Raw genomic sequence first — 17288 nt, 5'->3', positions numbered from 1 at the left:
CAAGCGGCCTGGTATGGTTCAGGAGGGAGGGTGATCGTCATCTCCCGTTTCCTGGCCTGCCAGACTGCTTGCTCGGATAAGGGTCTGGTATAGATTTTGGGGGGGAACCTTACACCATGTTTTTTATTTTGGTGTGGAGTTTCCCTTAAAATCTATGCCAGACCCAGAGGGCCTGGAATGGATTTTGGCCCCATGCCATTTTTTTCTTAATTTTGTCATTTTTGTCATAGGGTTCCCCTTAACCACTTCAATATACTGTATTATATATGCTACACTGACTGCACTGTGTGTATATGTATATATATATATATATATATATATATATATAAAGAAAACACTAGACTGCCTACACTGTGTATATAGTCTACACTATAGTCTACCCTGATTGCACTGTATATGCACTGTGTGTGTGTGTGTATATATATATATATATATATATATATATATATATCAAGTTCTCTCAATCTCCTCCATGTATTACACTACATACGGCCTTCGTGTAAGCAGCCTTATATAGTGTGGGCCATGGACTTAGCCCCCCGAGCCATGATTGGCCAAAGGCACCCCGCCTTTGGCTATTCATGGCTCTCTCAGCAGATCGCTCTGTGATTGGCCCAAGCAGCCGTCAATGCACTGCGATCTTGCAGTGCATTATGGGTCACTCTGCAGCCCTTAAATTTGCCAACAAATGGACACCTGATGTTTGAGTCAAACTTACGTTAGATTCTAACATCGGGACCATCCCTAATTATGAGATGCAATAGGCAGATGGGATTCATTACTATTTCTGAGGAATCTAGACATAAGCTAGACATCATTACTAGTTCTATCGAATCAGAACTTAATTCTGTTTAATGTGTCGGTTGCCTGAATGTAAAATATGATTATGAATTTTACATTTTTGGAGGGTCTGTTGGAATATTATACATTTTTTCTGCACTCCTATCTCCCATCTCTTAATCCTGGTGATTGGTTGAGGGGGAGGAATCAACAATGCCTTGTAGAAGGTCTACAAAAAGCTGCTGCATTGGAAGTCTGGAACTCTCTTTTCCATCAAAACAAAGTACATTTGCTTAGAGTTTTTTCTCCTGAGTCTAAGGTCTCAAAACCTTGGACCTCTGCAAGAAGCAGAGAACCCAAGACTGTTGTAAAATACCAACATTTGTAATTCATTTTTGTTTTACTATTTTAATTGTCTCTGTTCTGTTGCTATCTGTTGTAATTCTGTCTTTTTTCTGTAAATATTTTGTTGGCACTGGTTTGTCTTTTATTAACTGATGTTTATAAATCGTTAAAGCAGTATCTACTGCTCTAAGCCAGAACTTAAAGAATCCCTAACTTGTTAGAGAGTACTTTTCACAGTCAGGTGGCAGGCTCAAAGATCAGTAGCTATAGCAGTAGAGAGGTTACACCAACCAGCAGGATAAGTAAACCAGCAGGCCACCCTGGTGGATGATTCGGGCTCACCTGAAGTGCTGGTCTATGTACTAACTGGTATTCACTAGAGCTCCTAATGGTTGAGATGGGTTTTGCTGCATGTTATTACCAGGTTGCAGACCACAGGATCGCTCCACCAGGAGGTGAGCAAGCTGGGATCCAGTAGCAGATATAGCAGATAGGGACCAAGCAGAAGCATTATCTGTAAATAACAAGTTGCAGGTTGAAAAGTGTAGTTGAGGAACAAGCCAAAGGTTGGTAGAGAGTAGTGGTGAAGATAGGGACAGCTGCAGGTATGCAAAAGTGCAAGATATCGGTTGGAGAGAACACAATAATCTGGCAAACAAGAAGTGTAGAGACATGGTTTAAAACACTATGTTAAAGCAGGTTTCCAACTGAAAGAAAAAAATTAAGAGTCAGCAGCTACAAATACTGCAGCTGCTGACTTTTAATAATCAGACACCTACCTGTCCCAGGGTCCAGCGATGCGGGGGAACAAAGCCCCACTCGTCTCATCCTCCTGTCTGCGGCGCCTGCATTGTCATTGTGGAACTCCGCTTTAAAGGGAGGAGCAAAGAGTTCAATGTTCACCAGAAACAGGAGACAAGGAAAAAAGTAAAAGGGATCAGACAGGGATCTGTCCAGCATCTCAGGTGGTTCAGCAAGAAGAACCACTGCCAGATGCAGCAGAAGTTGTAAGTTCAGATCTCGGTTCTCAGTTCAGATCTCAGTTCTTGCAGTGCTATTATGCTCTAAATCTCTGTGACAGTGTGTATTACAGACATTTCTTAAAATACATGGATATAAAATAGACATAGATATTGTGAATGGTTTGTGTTCTGATAAAAATGTGGTGGCAGCTGTTTGGATATATAATGGACTAATGGCATAATTAGTGGACACCAATATCAATCACTCTGAGTTTTCTGACTTTTAGATTGTGATCCAGCAGACTGAAAAATCTGTGTTAGATGAGGCTGAGAGCATCATTGTCACATATTTGTGACAGCTCAGTTTGAGTTGAGTTCATATATGTTCATGTATGATTCATGATGTGATCTGACCTGCTATTCCCCTACAACAGTGGTTCTCAACCTGGGGGTCGAATGATGATTTGCCAGGGGTCACCGGATCCTGAACTGTTCCTGAAGCCCGCACCACTCTCCCAAACTTTTTGTGGATGCCCAGCTGGGCTGTTCCTGGAGCCCGCGGCCGCCCACTCAGCCTCTTCGCAGCCGCCCATTCAGTTCACGGCATGGCTGGGTGGCAGAGACTAGAGGTCAGCTGACTGGTGAGGAATGTGAAGTGGGAGAGGCTGGAGGAGACCCTATCTCCAAATTTCGGCATAGGTCAGTGGTGCGAGACACCACAGAGCTGGAGACACAGTGAAGCCAGAGACACATTGAGTAACACTAACTGTGATTAGAGTTGCCATTAAAAGTCCCCCACTACAGTTTTCAGATCAGCAGATGACCTTGATCAAGATCATCTAAGTTGGTTGATCAGAACTCCCCCCAGCACTGCCACTCATCCCAGCTCCCCGCCAACACTGCCACTCATCCCATCCCCTCACCCCACACCAAGGAGTAAGAGAAGGAATAAAAATAGAGACTACATGGAAGGTAGAGGAAAAGAGGGGGAGGAACAAAGAAAAAGGGAGAGAAAGAATAAGAGAAAGAATAAGAAAGACGACTAGAGAGAGGGATGGGGAAAAAAAACAAGAAATTAGGATAGAGAGAAAGATAAAAGGGAAATAAAGGAGAACAAAGAAAAAGAGTGGTACATCCTAAAATGTACCATAAGGGGTTTTACTGTACGAGTGGAAGGGACTCGGGCAGCGCTAAATGTCCGTGGGTTAAGGGCGCAAATTACTTGTCTTTACTTGGGTGCTGACAACCCATGCTACGAAAATAATTTTACTGTTAAGGGTCCCCACAACTTGGGAAATTTTATCAAGGGGTCATGGCCCTAGGAAGGTTGAGAACCACTGCCCTACAAGAAGGAATGACCTTACAATACAGAAAGCTAATTTTCTAAAGGAGTTGAGAATCTTCACACAGTATGTGCCAAAATATTGAATTGACAGAGATAGATACTAATCATCATTCTCCTGATATATTATTTCCATACATTACCGTTTGTTAGGGACTAGGGATGAGCCGAACACCCCCCCCCCCGGTTCGGTTCGCACCAGAACCTGCGAACGGACCGAAAATTCGCACGAACGTTAGAACCCCATTGACGTCTATGGGACTTGAACGTTACGATCAAAAGTGCTCATTTTAAAGGCTAATTTGCATGGTATTGTCCTAAAAAGGGTTTGGGGACCCGGGTCCTACCCCAGGGGACTTGTATCGATGCAAAAAAAACTTTTAAAAACGGCCTTTTTTTCGGGAGCAGTGATTTTAATGATGCTTAAAGTAAAAAAAAAAAGTGAAATATTCCTTTAAATATCGTACCTGGGGTGTGTTTATAGTATGCCTGTAAAGTGGCGCGTGTTTCCTCTGTTTAGAACAGTCCCTGCACAAAATGTTATTTTTAAAGGAAAAAATCTCATTTAAAACTGCTTTTGGGTTTAATGTAATGTCGGGTCCTGGCAATATGGATGAAAATCAGTGAGACAAATGGCATGGGTACCCCCCAGACCGATACCAGGCCCTTTGGGTCTTGTATGGATATTAAGGGGATCCCCGCACCCAAATTAAAATAAGGAAAGGTGTGGGGCCACCAGGCCCTATATACTCTGAACAGCAGCATACAGGCGGTGCAAACAAGACAGGGACTGTAGGTTTGTTGGTAAGTAGAATCTGTTTGTAATTTTTAATGGGTACATTTTTAACGTGTTTAGATCCAGCCAAAAAATCTTTTTTAAGCTTTTTGGAAAACATAGGGAAGGGTTATCACCCCTGTGACATTTGTTTTGCTGTCTTTCCTCCTCTTCAGAAGATTTCACCTCACTTTTTGTCCCAATGACAAATGTTTTTTGAAAATTTGGGGTTTTTTGTGGAACAAGGATTGGAAAGCATCAGTGGAAAGGAGAAATGTTTTTTCCATATTAACCCTACAGGAGAGAATTTCCCTTCCTAGGGGTAGATTTTGTTGTCTCCTTCCGTTTGCAAGTAGGAGTCGTTTGTAAGTTAAATGTTTGAAAGTAGGAGCCTGCCCTATATACTCAGCAGAAATTTGGGCCTTAGGTGTTGTTGTGGCCACAACACTGTAAGCCCTCACAGGGCCCTGCTGTGAAATATTAGATCAAGAATTGTAATTACATGCCCCTGTTGAACAAGGGCAGAAAAATTGGGCCTTTGGTGGTGGCACAACACTGTAAGTCCTCACTCGCTCTTGGTGGGTGCAGAAATGGGCCCTGCTGTGAAATATTAGATCAAGAATTGTAATTACATGCCCCTGTTGAACAGGGGCTGAAAAATTAGGCCTTAGGCACTGGTGCTGGTGCCACAACACTGCAACCCCTCACAGATACTCTAGTTGGAAAGCAGAAATGAGCCCTGCTGCAAAGTATTGCATCAAAAATTGTAATTACATGCCCCTGTTAAACAGGGGCTGAAAAATTGGGCCTTAGGCACTGGTGCTGGTGCCACAACACTGCAACCCCTCACAGATACTCTAGTTGTAACGCAGAAACGAGCCCTGCTGCAAAGTATTGCACCAAAAATTGTAATTACATGCCCCTGTTAAACAGGGGCTGAAAAACTGGGCCTTAGGCACTGGTGGTAGCGCCCAGAACCAAAAATGTTCTTACAAGCTATCAGCGTGATGATTGAGGAGGAAGAGGATAATTACTCAGGGATAGTCACTCAGCATCAGCATAGGCAGTCTTTGAAGGGATCTGAGATTTCAAAAAAAATTATTCGGTTACATCAGCATCAGGTGCTTGGTAGCTGGTGGTGATCCAAGACTGATTCATTTTTATGAAGGTCAGTCGATCGACCGAGTCGGTGGACAGACGCACCCTGTGATCGGTTACAAAGCCTCCAGCAGCACTGAATGTGCGTTCCGAAAGAATGCTGGATGCAGGACAGGCCAGTAGCTCAATTGCATACTGTGCAAGCTCTGGCCAGTGATCCATCCTCAAGACCCAGTAACCCAGAGGATTTTCGGTGGGAAAGTCGTCCAAGTCAGATCTTGCACCTAGGTATTCCTGCACCATGTAAAACAGACGCTGGCGATGGTTGCTGGAACCGATCATACCTTGGGGCTGCAGACCAAAAAATTGTCTGAACGCATCGGTCAGACGGCCACCTTCTCCACCGCTCCTTCTTTGACTGACCGAAGCCTCAGCAACACGTTGTCCAGAAACAGGAGTTTGTAACCTCCCAGTCTCTGGGAACGCGTTGCACAGACCTTTCTGCAAGGCCTTCCGAAGATGTTTCATCCTCTGCTCCCTCTGCGATGGCAAGATAAGGTCCGCAACCTTGCCCTTGTAACGTGGATCGAGGTGGGTTGCCAGCAAGTATAGGTCCTTCTCCTTGATACCACGAATACAAGGATCCTTACGCAGGCTTTGCAGGATCAGGGAGGCCATGCAGCGTAGGTTTGCTGAGGCCTTCGGTCCGAAGTCCTCCGGGTCACTAAGGACGACATGGTCCACAGCCACCTCCTCCCAGCCACGTACAAGTCCATGTGTTTCTTGGGACTGATCCCTTAAAGACTGCTGCTGATGCTGAGTGCCAGGCTCCACCTCCATACTGACACAATCTTCCTCCTCCTCCTCCTCTTCCTGTGTGATCTGCGGGCACTCAGGAACACTGTCTGGATAAAGGGGGCCTTGAGAGCTAAGGAAGTCCTCCTCTTCCTGCCTCTGTTCTGCCTCAAGTGCCCTGTCCATTATTCCACGCAGCGTGTGCTCCAACAGGTGGACAAGGGGGACAGTGTCACTGATGCATGCACTGTCACTGCTCACCATCCTCGTGGCCTCCTCAAATGGTGACAGGACAGTGCATGCATCCCTGATCATGGCCCACTGGCGTGGGGAAAAAAAAACAAGCTCCCCTGACCCTGTCCTGGTGCCATGGTCGCACAGGTACTCATTGATGGCCCTCTGCTGTGTGTGCAGCCGCTGCAGCATGGCCAACGTTGAGTTCCACCTGGTGGGCATGTCACAGATTAGGCGGTTCTTGGGCAGGTTAAACTCCTTTTGGAGGTCCGTCAGCCAAGCACTGGCATTATATGACCGGCGGAAATGCACACAGACTTTCCTGGCCTGCCTCAGGACATCATGTAAGCCTGGGTACCTGCCCAAGAACCGCTGAACCACCAAGTTAAGGACGTGAGCCAAACAGGGCACATGGGTCATTTGTCCCTGTCGGAGGGCAGAGAGGAGGTTGGTGCCATTGTCACAAACCACCATTCCTGCCTTAAGTTGGCGTGGCGTCAATCACCTCTGAACCTGCCCCTGCAGAGCTAACAGAACCTCTGCCCCAGTGTGGCTCCTGTCCCCCAAGCACACCAGCTCAAGCACCGCATGGCATCTTTTGGCCTGCATACTTGCGTAGCCCCTTGAACGGCTACGGAGCACCGCTGGTTCCGAGGACAAAGCACAGGAAGAGGCCATGGAGGAAGAAGAAGAGGAGGGGGTGGAGGAGAGAGGTGTGTCACAATCATTAGCATTTTGGAGGCGTGGTGGCGGAACAACCTCCAACACTACTGCACCTTGTCCTGCATCCTTCCCAGCTGCCAGCAGAGTCACCCAATGCGCCGTGAAACTTAGGTAATGTCCCTGTCCATGCCTGCTGGATCATGAGTCAGCAGTAATATGCACCTTACCGCTGACCGCCCTGTCCAGCGAGGCATGGACATTGCCTTCCACATGCCGGTAGAGAGCCAGAATCGCCTTCCTTGAGAAAAAGTGGCGTTTGGGTACCTGCCACTGAGGAACTGCACATTCCACAAACTCACGGAAGGGGGCAGAGTCTACCAACTGAAAAGGCAGCAGTTGAAGTGCTAGCAATTTTGCCAAGCTAGCATTCAACCGCTGGGCATGTGGATGGCTGGGAGCAAACTTCTTTCGGCGGTGCAGCAGCTGGGGCAGGGAAATTTGCCTGGTAAAATCTGACGTCGGTGTACCAAAATCAGATTGCCCACAAGTACTTGGCTGTGACACACCTAATTCTACACCTTCATTCCTAGCAGTGCAGGTCTCAGAGAGGACTGAAGGTATAGTGGGGTTGGAGATCTCAGCTGATGAGGAGCAAGGAGAGGTCCTCTTTGTTCTTTGGTGTGGATCTTTTAGATACGCTTGCCAACGAACTGCATGGCAGGTCAACATATGTCTGGTCAAGCATGTGGTACCCAAGCGGGAGATGTTTTGGCCACGCGAGATACGCTTGAGACATATGTTGCAAATAGCAGCGGTGCGATCTGATGCACTCATCTCAAAAAAGGCCCACACCAAAGAACTTTTTGAATAACGCGCAGAGACTGCAGCGCCCTGCACATGTGGAGCTTTGGGTTGTGATGCAGTCAATGTGCTGCCCTTAGGCTGGCCCCTGGAGGGCATCCTGCCTCGTTGGTGATGTGCCGCCTCCTCCTCTCTCCTATCAGGCACCCACGTTGAGGCAGTGACCTCATCATCCCCTCCCTCCTCATCACTGGAGCAAACCTGGCAGTATGCTGCAGCAGGGGGAGCATGACTGCCAGATTGCTGTCCTTCTTGTTCACCCCCTCTGTCCGTGCTCACGTTACTGCCTTCATCGAGCTCAGTATCATCATCAGAGCCTTCCAAACGCTGGACATCCTCCTGGAGCATGTACCCAACACTGTGGTCAAACAGTTCGAGGGACTCCTCAGGAGGACATCGTGGGGCTAGGGAAGGAGTCACTGATGACATTGAGCCAAGGGAAGAGGCTGCTGCTTTGCCAGACAAAGTACCCTGGGCATGGGTGAGAGAGGATGAGGAGGATGAGGACGGCTTGGTCATCCACTCGACCAAGTCTTCCGCATGTTGCGGCTCAACACGGCCAGCTGCCAAAAAAAAGGCCAAGCGTGTCCCACGGCCACGTGCTGATGAGGATGCACCATCTCCACGACCAGCACTAGACACAGAGCCTGCTTGTCCTCTCTTATTGGCTTGTGACTGTCTGCCTCTCCTTCTTGGCCTTCCAGACATACTAATGACCTGTAGCTGGGATATATATATATATATATATATATATATATATATATATATATATACATATATATATATATATATATATATATTTATATATATATATATGTACTGATACTGCAGCTAGCAAAATCAACTGCCTGCCTGTAGTATGAGAACACCACCAACCTTCTACAGGTAGCTTTAGCTGAACACTGTGCAGAGCTCGAAAAAAAATAACTTGTAGGTTTAGCTGGACACTGTGAGGAGGACGTACCACACTAACTTGTAGTTTTAGCTGAACACTGTGAGCAGGACGCACCGCACTAACTTGTAGGTTTAGCAGAACTCTGTGAGGTGGACGCACCGCACTAACTTGTAGTTTTAGCTGAACACTGTGAGGTGGACGCACCACACTAACTTGTAGTTTTAGCTGAACACTGTGAGCAGGACGCACAGCACTAACTTGTAGTTTTAGCTGTACACTCTGAGCAGGATGCACCGCACTAACTTGTAGGTTTAGCTGAACACTGTGAGGTGGACGCACCACACTAACTTGTAGTTTTAGCTGAACACTGTGAGCAGGTCGCACTGCACTAACTGTAAATAGTCTAGCTGCCTGACTGTGGTACTAATAGGATCAAAAGAATACCAGCAATTTTCTTCAGGTAGCTGTAAATACTGTAACAAGACAAGCCTGCCTGTCAGTAAGAAGATAACAGGAATGGATCTAGCTGAACACTGTGAGCAGGACGCACTGCACTAGCTTGTAGCTTTAGATGAACACTGTGCAGAGGTCTCACTACGCTAACTTGTAGGTTTAGCTGAACACTGTGAGGAGGACGCACAGCACTAACTTGTAGTTTTAGCTGAACACTGTGAGCAGGACGCACCGCACTAACTTCTAGGTTTAGCTGAACACTGCGAGGTGGACGCACCGTACTAACTTGTAGGTTTAGCTGAACACTGTGAGGTGGACGCACCACACTAACTTGTAGGTTTAGCTGAACACTGTGAGCAGAACGCACCCCACTAACTTGTAGGTTTAGCTGAACACTGTGAGCAGGACGCACCCCACTAACTTGTAGTTTTAGCTGAACACTGTGAGCAGGACGCACTGCACTAACTGTTAATAGTCTAGCTGCCTGACTGTGGTACTAATAGGATCAAAAGAACACCAGCAATTTTCTTCAGGTAGCTGTAAATACTGTAACAAGACAAGCCTGCCTGTCAGTAAGAAGATAACAGGAACGGATCTAGCTAACCTGAATACAGTGTATATATATATATATATGCAACACCTGGGATGCATATATATACACAATACACTGTAAGTGCAGCTAACTGACTGACTGTTCTGCCTAATCTATCTAACTCAAATCAAATGACACTGTCTGTCTCTCTTTCTCTCTATCTATGAATGCCGGAACACACACTACACAGGGCCGCCGTGCAGGCGGCCTTATATAGTGTGGGGAGTGTGCTAAATCCCCTGAGCCATAATTGGCCAAAGCCTCTTTGGCTTTGGCCAATTACGGCTCTCTGTTCAGATGGCGCTGTGATTGGCCAAGCATGCGGGTCATAGTGCATGCTTGGCCAATCATCAGCCAGCAATGCACTGCGATGCCGCAGTAAATTATGGGCCGTGAAGCGCCACACGAATTCGGCGCGAACGGCCCATATCGTTCGCAATTTAGCGAACGGGCTAACAGACGATGTTCGAGTCGAACATTTGTTCGACTCGAACACGAAGCTCATGCCTATTAGGGACATAAGGGGCCTAGCCAGAATTAGAAGCAAAATACAACATACAAATATTTTACTGTTATAAAGCACCTTTGATTTGAAATAAAGTATTAAAAATTGCTTCACCAAAGCAGTATAGTCTTCTGTAGAGGGGTACATTTTTTTAAATTCTTGTTATTTTTCTGTTCTTGCAGGTAAAAAAAAGATAATGTCAAAATATCATATGCTGGTAGGCAGCATCTACTGTAAAAGACAGCTAAAAACAAGTACAGTAAAGGTTTTAGTAATCTGAGATAGAGTATGCTCATAGAAACTGCCAAACTGCAAGCAATAAGGAACATTGTTACCAAGTTCACATGTGCTTTGCCTGTGAACCTACCCATTGACAAAATTCTTTCTTTTCTGATAATTGGATCAGGTTTTTTTAGTTAATAAAAGCTGACAAGAATAACTGGTGTAGATCTCATGATAGATCTTTATTTGAAATGGAAAGGTGTACGTTTTCTGATATAAATTATACTGATGGCTGCCACATGTATAAAAAATGGCCTGAGATTCAATGAATCACAGACATAGAATTTATACAGTTCTTTGCAAAACTTAAGGATACCCTGGACTTTATCTGGCTTCAGTCTAAACTGACCCTAGGGGGTTTGGATTTGTAGAGTCATTGATAATATACCAATGGGATATGTTGAGTGTTTTTTTTTAAAACCTCTGGGCACTCAGAGTTTAATTTGTCTATGGCATTGCAGCACCAATTTATAAGTGTAAATGAACAGATGATTATAGCAAACAATGTGGCGCTAAATAAATATCCTTATTCTGGAACTTTCTCTTCCTACACAATATTTTACCTACTCTTTATACTCCTGAGAACCCAATGATCTTCCACGTCATAATTCAAAGGTCCCTCCCTACTCCATTCAATGTGCTATGCATTTGTAAGCAACAGAGAAAAAGCAATAATAAGCTTGGAATGCCAGAGTTCAAACCTTAGTAAATGGAATGGAAGTCAGTATTTGCATAGTAAGGGCTCCATATTTGAGCATTTGCAGGGAGTTCAGAAAAATAAGGAGGGGTACATTCAGGCACCCCTGAGTGCCTGGTTTAAACTTTTTAGATTATTTTCATAACTTTAAACATTTTTGATTAAGTCTGGCAGTTTTTTTATCTGCATACATGGCATTTCCCCCTGTACACTATCATACAATTATATTGATATTATATGAATTCTATTTTATTATTAGTTAAAAAAAAAAACGAGAACATTATTACATTATACATGTTGTATATGGTAGCTATCATGGAATATAATAATTGGCCAGATAGAGAAATGACCCTTCCTTTCATTTTAATTGATACAGCCTCTACTTTTAGTCAATATAAAACCATTTAAATGCCATTTTAAAAGGTCACACAAATTTCTTCAAATCATTTCTGGAAAGTTTTGCTAATATGCCTGAAACCACTGTCTCCTCTATTTAATTTAAAAATGAACTAGTGTTTACATTATTTTTCAAGCAAACATTAAGGCTGATCTAGCAATATTTTACATTTGTAAGGCATCTACTAATATATGGATCATTAGAGGAAAGCCTGGTAGCTACTACATGACAAGCAATTTATTGCTTGTTATATGTGTCAAGGGATGCTGCAGGAAAAAAAATGTGCTTCACTCTGCTATGGAGAGTGAGACCGAATTTTAACAGTTTTCCCCATAGGCTTAAACATAGAAAAGAAAATCTTTCAAAGGAGGATACAAGAGATAAGTATTGTAAATTAGAATCATTTATCTCACAGTGTGTAAAATAAATGTGAAATCGCATATTAACCTAACCAATACTGCAGCACAGAAAATCTCACCTAGAAATGATAGCTATCTGGGCACACTATCACATTTTAAATTAAACCACATTTTCTCATATTCTAAATGTGTGTTGCTTACTAAATATAAAAATATGAAAAAACTAATAAATTATGGCTGGATGACAGGGTTTTTTTGGCTCATCAGCACCTTCATTTAGTCATTTCAGTGCAATAATATAATTGTCCTAGTGCCCTTGCACTATTAGAATGGGTAGACTTCGCCTTTCTGCCTGAGGTTTTTCCATGAAGCCTCAATGTCACCTTGGGTTCATGTAGCTTTGCTGCTTGAAGGAGCACCCATTGGCAATATTGTTCATGCACGGGTGTTTCATCCTAAGGAATTTGACCTTAATCCTCAGAGGAGTGGCAGATAAGAGGAAGTGTAGAAGGCACTATTAAACCTTAGCTATTTTAGAACACAACAAAATATATGTTTGCCTTAAACATATTAGTGGGAGTTAACTCTTGATTTTTTTTCTTTAATGCAGTGCTTGTTCTTCTTATTGTCACTATGAGAAGACGTAAAAAGGAACCGTTGATCTTTGATGAAGAAAGAGATGTAAGAGAGAACATTGTTAGATATGATGACGAAGGAGGCGGTGAAGAAGATACTGAGGCATTTGACATGACTACTTTGAGGAATCTTAATATCATCCGAGACAACAAAAGCAGGAGGGATGTGACTCCAGAGATTCAATTCTTAAGCCGTCCATCTACCCGGAGTGTTCCAGACAACTTAATATTTAGGGAATTTATCTGGGAAAGACTTAAGGAAGCTGATGTGGACCCTTGTGCTCCTCCATATGACTCCCTACAGACATATGCATTTGAAGGCAATGGGTCAGTTGCGGAATCTCTAAGTTCGCTGGAGTCAGTGAGCTCTAACTCTGAACATAATTATGACTACCTTAGCGAATGGGGTCCTCGTTTTAAAAGACTTGCTGACATGTACGGCACTGTTGAAGACAGCCTTTATTCTTAGCACTTGAATATATATGCCCAATGCACTGAAAAGACTCAATAACATCATAGAATTTTGATTTTGTGGAAGTTTTTATTTTTCCTGCCCAAGAGACTGCACTGACCAGAAACTGAAGAGTTAAAAAATTGTTAAGTAAAACAGTTTGTTGATTGACCAGTATCTGGATGATATTGCTGTCTCTGCAGCAAAGCATATAAGGGGATATTCTGGTAGCTAAGTTTTGTGTATTATGTGCTAATACAGTAAGATGAAATGTAATTACTAGGTCTGTGCACAGACAGATATTAAGATCTGTGCTCCCTGTTTGGCTTAACCATGGTTCTTCAGACAATCTGTAGAACTCACTTCAGTTCAGCATGTCATGAAAGGGTTGGGCACCACATAAGGTTCACCATTTACAGGGAGCAGCACTATGTAAAGCTTGACCATGGTCACAAAATGACTACTATATAATTTCTGAAAACTGCAAGTCTTTATCCAACATTGCCTCTGTGATTATGTAAATGATCCGTATGGTCATTACATGGTGAATAATCTTTATAATTTATCTTATCTGGTAAAATACAGTGGATAATGCAAACAGCTGTAGGTACTACATCATCTTAGCAGATGTGAAGCACATGGATACATAGCCAGGCTTATTTAGCCTGTAATACCTTTCTCTTCTTCTGCTTCTGCTAAGGCTCCCCACTATAGAATCAGTGAAGCCAAGGCTGTTATTTTAGTTGTGGATAGCTGCGTACAGGTTGAATCACTTTCTTATTCATAGGGTTTCAAGCTGCAATGGCATTATAAGACGGGTCTTATACTTCTAGGTGCATTCTTTATCTATTATGCAGTGATGAGACAGCAAGAATATTTCAGAATCTGGAACTTTTGCAGAGAGGTGTTACATGTGATATGGTGATTAGGCCTATGGGAGCCCACAAAAACCAAAATTGACTAAATAGACTGACTATATACTGCATATTAGCAGATAGCTCAGTGTTTATGCATTTCTTTATATCAATTATAAAGATTAAAAGCCAAACTAAAAGAAGAAACAATGGACCTATATCATAAACATTCACAATATCAAGCAAGTTTAAAGATATGGCCAGTTGGCCACGTATGGTGAACATCAAACCTTACCCTAAACAATTTAGAATATAGAATGCAGTTTTGAACCTGAATCAGCTAAAGTAGATATTTCACTAATTAAGGCACAGAATGACTCATCAGTGCTGGTGCAGCACTAAATTCTGCTAATGGGTGTATCAAAACTGGAGGTTAGGAAACAATGTTCCAGAGTAGATACTCTAATTAAGGATCCATTACAGAAGGACATTCTTTCAGTTTGTAATCCACAAGGTTAGACTACAAATGTTGAGCTGCAGTAAGACAGAGGGACATTTTAAGGGTCTTTCAAATCACAAGCTTCATTCCCTTAAGTTATATCATATTTTTAAACATGCCACAATAAATTGTTTGTAATAAAATGCTAGTTTATTTAATAAGAGCAATGTGCATAGTGTTGTAACCTGTAGCAACCAATAAGTATTCATCATTCATTGATGTGATTAGATGAAATTGATTGACTTGAAATTTGATCATTGCGTGTTACTGCACTTTGTATGTCATTGTTTTTAATAGCCTCTTATTAAATACACTCCAGATTTGATAGCGGTAATATTAATTTCCCATTTGATCTGAAAGTTACATTTCTTGGATATGTAATTTATAGCATTTACAGGCTTATTTTCATAATTTATTTAATTTTCTAATTGTAAAACATAAAAACAATCTGTACACATTTCTTTGTTGCATTTTGGAGCAGGAACATATTAGATACGTCTGTAGATCTATTAATTACATTGGCAGTTCACCTGCTAATGGTGGCTGTTTTTCCTTGTACTTTTTTTTCTGACAAGACTATAACTAAATATACAAGCAGCCTTGTGTATGATTTAATTCTTTATTTTAAACAATAGTAATTATTTGTAAGCAGTTATCAACAATGTTATTGATTAAAGAATACATTCACCTTTAGTAACATGTTACATGTTACACTAATATTTAGGATGTAACATGTAACTATGGAGAACCCCCCTTTACCATCCCCTTGTGACAAAAGGTGGAATCCTCTCCCCTCAGTCGCTGTCACACTTTTATATAGTGCAGCTGTGTGGGGCTCTGCTGGCACAGTAGTGTCATTCATTTACAGGTATCTAAAGTACAAGTCCCATTTTCCACTGCAGCAGATGGCTTGTAGTTTTTTAATGAATGGTGAGGGCACTGATGAACACCCTCATAGTTCATTCATACTTTCTCCAGGTTTATAATAGAAACAGAGGTATGGTATGGGAAAGAAAGCTGGAAGGACAATTTGCAGAAGCCTAACATTGTACCCAAGATCCACTGATCGCAGGTGCAAAGCTCTCCAGGCTTCTGAGAGAAAAAAAAATACAAAAACACTTTTTTTACCTGAAAAAACATGTGCATTTATTTATTTTTTTTAAAGATGAACCTAGCCTTTAAATATGAAGAAGTCACGTATAGGTCTGTAACATGTCACACAATGCATATTTATCTGAAAAGCAAATAGGTCCGTGGAGTGGGATATAAGTGATCTGAAGGAGGTACAGTGTTAATTGCACTTAGCTTGTTGCCCCATTGTAGAGTTCTTTGGCTTTCAAGTGTCTATTCATTGCATTTACAGGTGGAAATCCTGCTTAACAATCCTCTATCCCCATCAGGCTTATTCATAAGTCATCTGATTTTAGTTAAAGATTACTGCACTTTGCACTGCAGGTTTGCAATTTGCACTCCTTTTTGAAAACAATTTACATTGTTGTTTTCTGAACAGAACAGCCAGGGAAGAGGAACACCAGTCCCTCCTCTGACATTTTCAGTTCTACAGTCAGGTCCATAAATATTGGGACATCGACACAATTCTAATCTTTTTGGCTCTATACACCATCACAATGGATTTGAAATGAAATGAACAAGATGTGCTTTAACTGCAGACTTTCAGCTTTAATTTGAGGGAATTTACATCCAAATCAGGTGAACGGTGTAGGAATTACAACAGTTTGTATATGTGCCTCCCACTTTTTAAGGGACCAAAAGTAATGGGACAGATTAACAATCATCCATCAAACTTTCACTTTTTAATACTCGGTTGCAAATCCTTTGCAGTCAATTACAGCCTGAAGTCTGGAATGCATAGACATCACCAGACGCTGGGTTTAATCCCTGGTGATGCTCTGCCAGGCCTCTACTGCAACTGTCTTCAGTTCTTGCTTGTTCTTGGCGCATTTTCCCTTCAGTTTTGTCTTCAGCAAGTGAAATGCATGCTCAATCGGATTCAGTTCAGGTGATTGACTTGGCCATTGCATAACATTCCACTTCTTTCCCTTAAAAAACTCTTTGGTTGCTTTCGCAGTATGCTTCGGGTCATTGTCCATCTGCACTTTGAAGCGCCGTCCAATGAGTTCGAAGCATTTTGCTGAATATGAGCAGATAATATTGTCCGAAACACTTCAGAATTCATCCTGCTGCTTTTGTCAGCAGTCACATTATTAATAAATACAAGAGAACCAGTTCCATTGGCAGCTATACATGCCCACGCCATGACGCTACCACCACCATGCTTCACTGATGAGGTGGTATGCTTTGGATCATGAGCAGTTCCTTCCCTTCTCCATACACCTCTCTTCCCATCACTCTGGTACAAGTTGATCTTGGTCTCATCTGTCCATAGGATGTTGTTCCAGAACTGGGAAGGCTTTTTTAGATGTTGTTTGGCAAACTCTAATCTGGCCTTCCTGTTTCTGAGGCTCACTAATGGTTTACATCTTGTGGTGAACCCTCTGTATTCACTCTGGTGAAGCCTTCTCTTGATTTTTGACTTTGACACACATACACCTACCTCCTGGAGAGTGTTCTTGATCTGGCCAACTGTTGTGAAGGGTGTTTTCTTCACCAGGGAAAGAATTCTTCGGTCATCCACCACAGTTGTTTTCCGTGGTCTTCTGGGTCTTTTGGTGTTGCTGAGCTCACCGGTGCGTTCTTTCTTTTTAAGGATGTTCCAAACAGTTGATTTGGCCACACCTACTGTTTTTGCTATCTCTCTGATGGGTTTGTTTTGTTTTTTCAATCTAATTATGG

The 17288-nt window shown here is 42.7% G+C and overlaps 1 protein-coding gene across 2 annotated transcripts in view; it reads left to right on the top strand.

Annotated features, from left to right (window-relative positions):
• Positions 1-16095, top strand: part of CDH7 (cadherin 7) — a 430878-nt gene extending 414783 nt beyond the window's left edge. For both annotated transcript variants that reach the window (XM_073631278.1, XM_073631279.1), the window contains exon 12: positions 12646-16095. In XM_073631278.1, the coding sequence (XP_073487379.1) occupies positions 12646-13139 (494 nt within the window). In that variant the 3' untranslated portion in view covers positions 13140-16095. The remainder of the gene's footprint in view (positions 1-12645) is intronic.
• Positions 16096-17288: the final 1193 nt, after the last annotated feature.

The sequence above is a fragment of the Aquarana catesbeiana genome, linkage group LG05, assembly GCF_042186555.1.
Source record: "Aquarana catesbeiana isolate 2022-GZ linkage group LG05, ASM4218655v1, whole genome shotgun sequence".
Classification (NCBI taxonomy): domain Eukaryota; kingdom Metazoa; phylum Chordata; class Amphibia; order Anura; family Ranidae; genus Aquarana; species Aquarana catesbeiana.
This window is presented reverse-complemented; position numbering and strand designations above follow the sequence as displayed.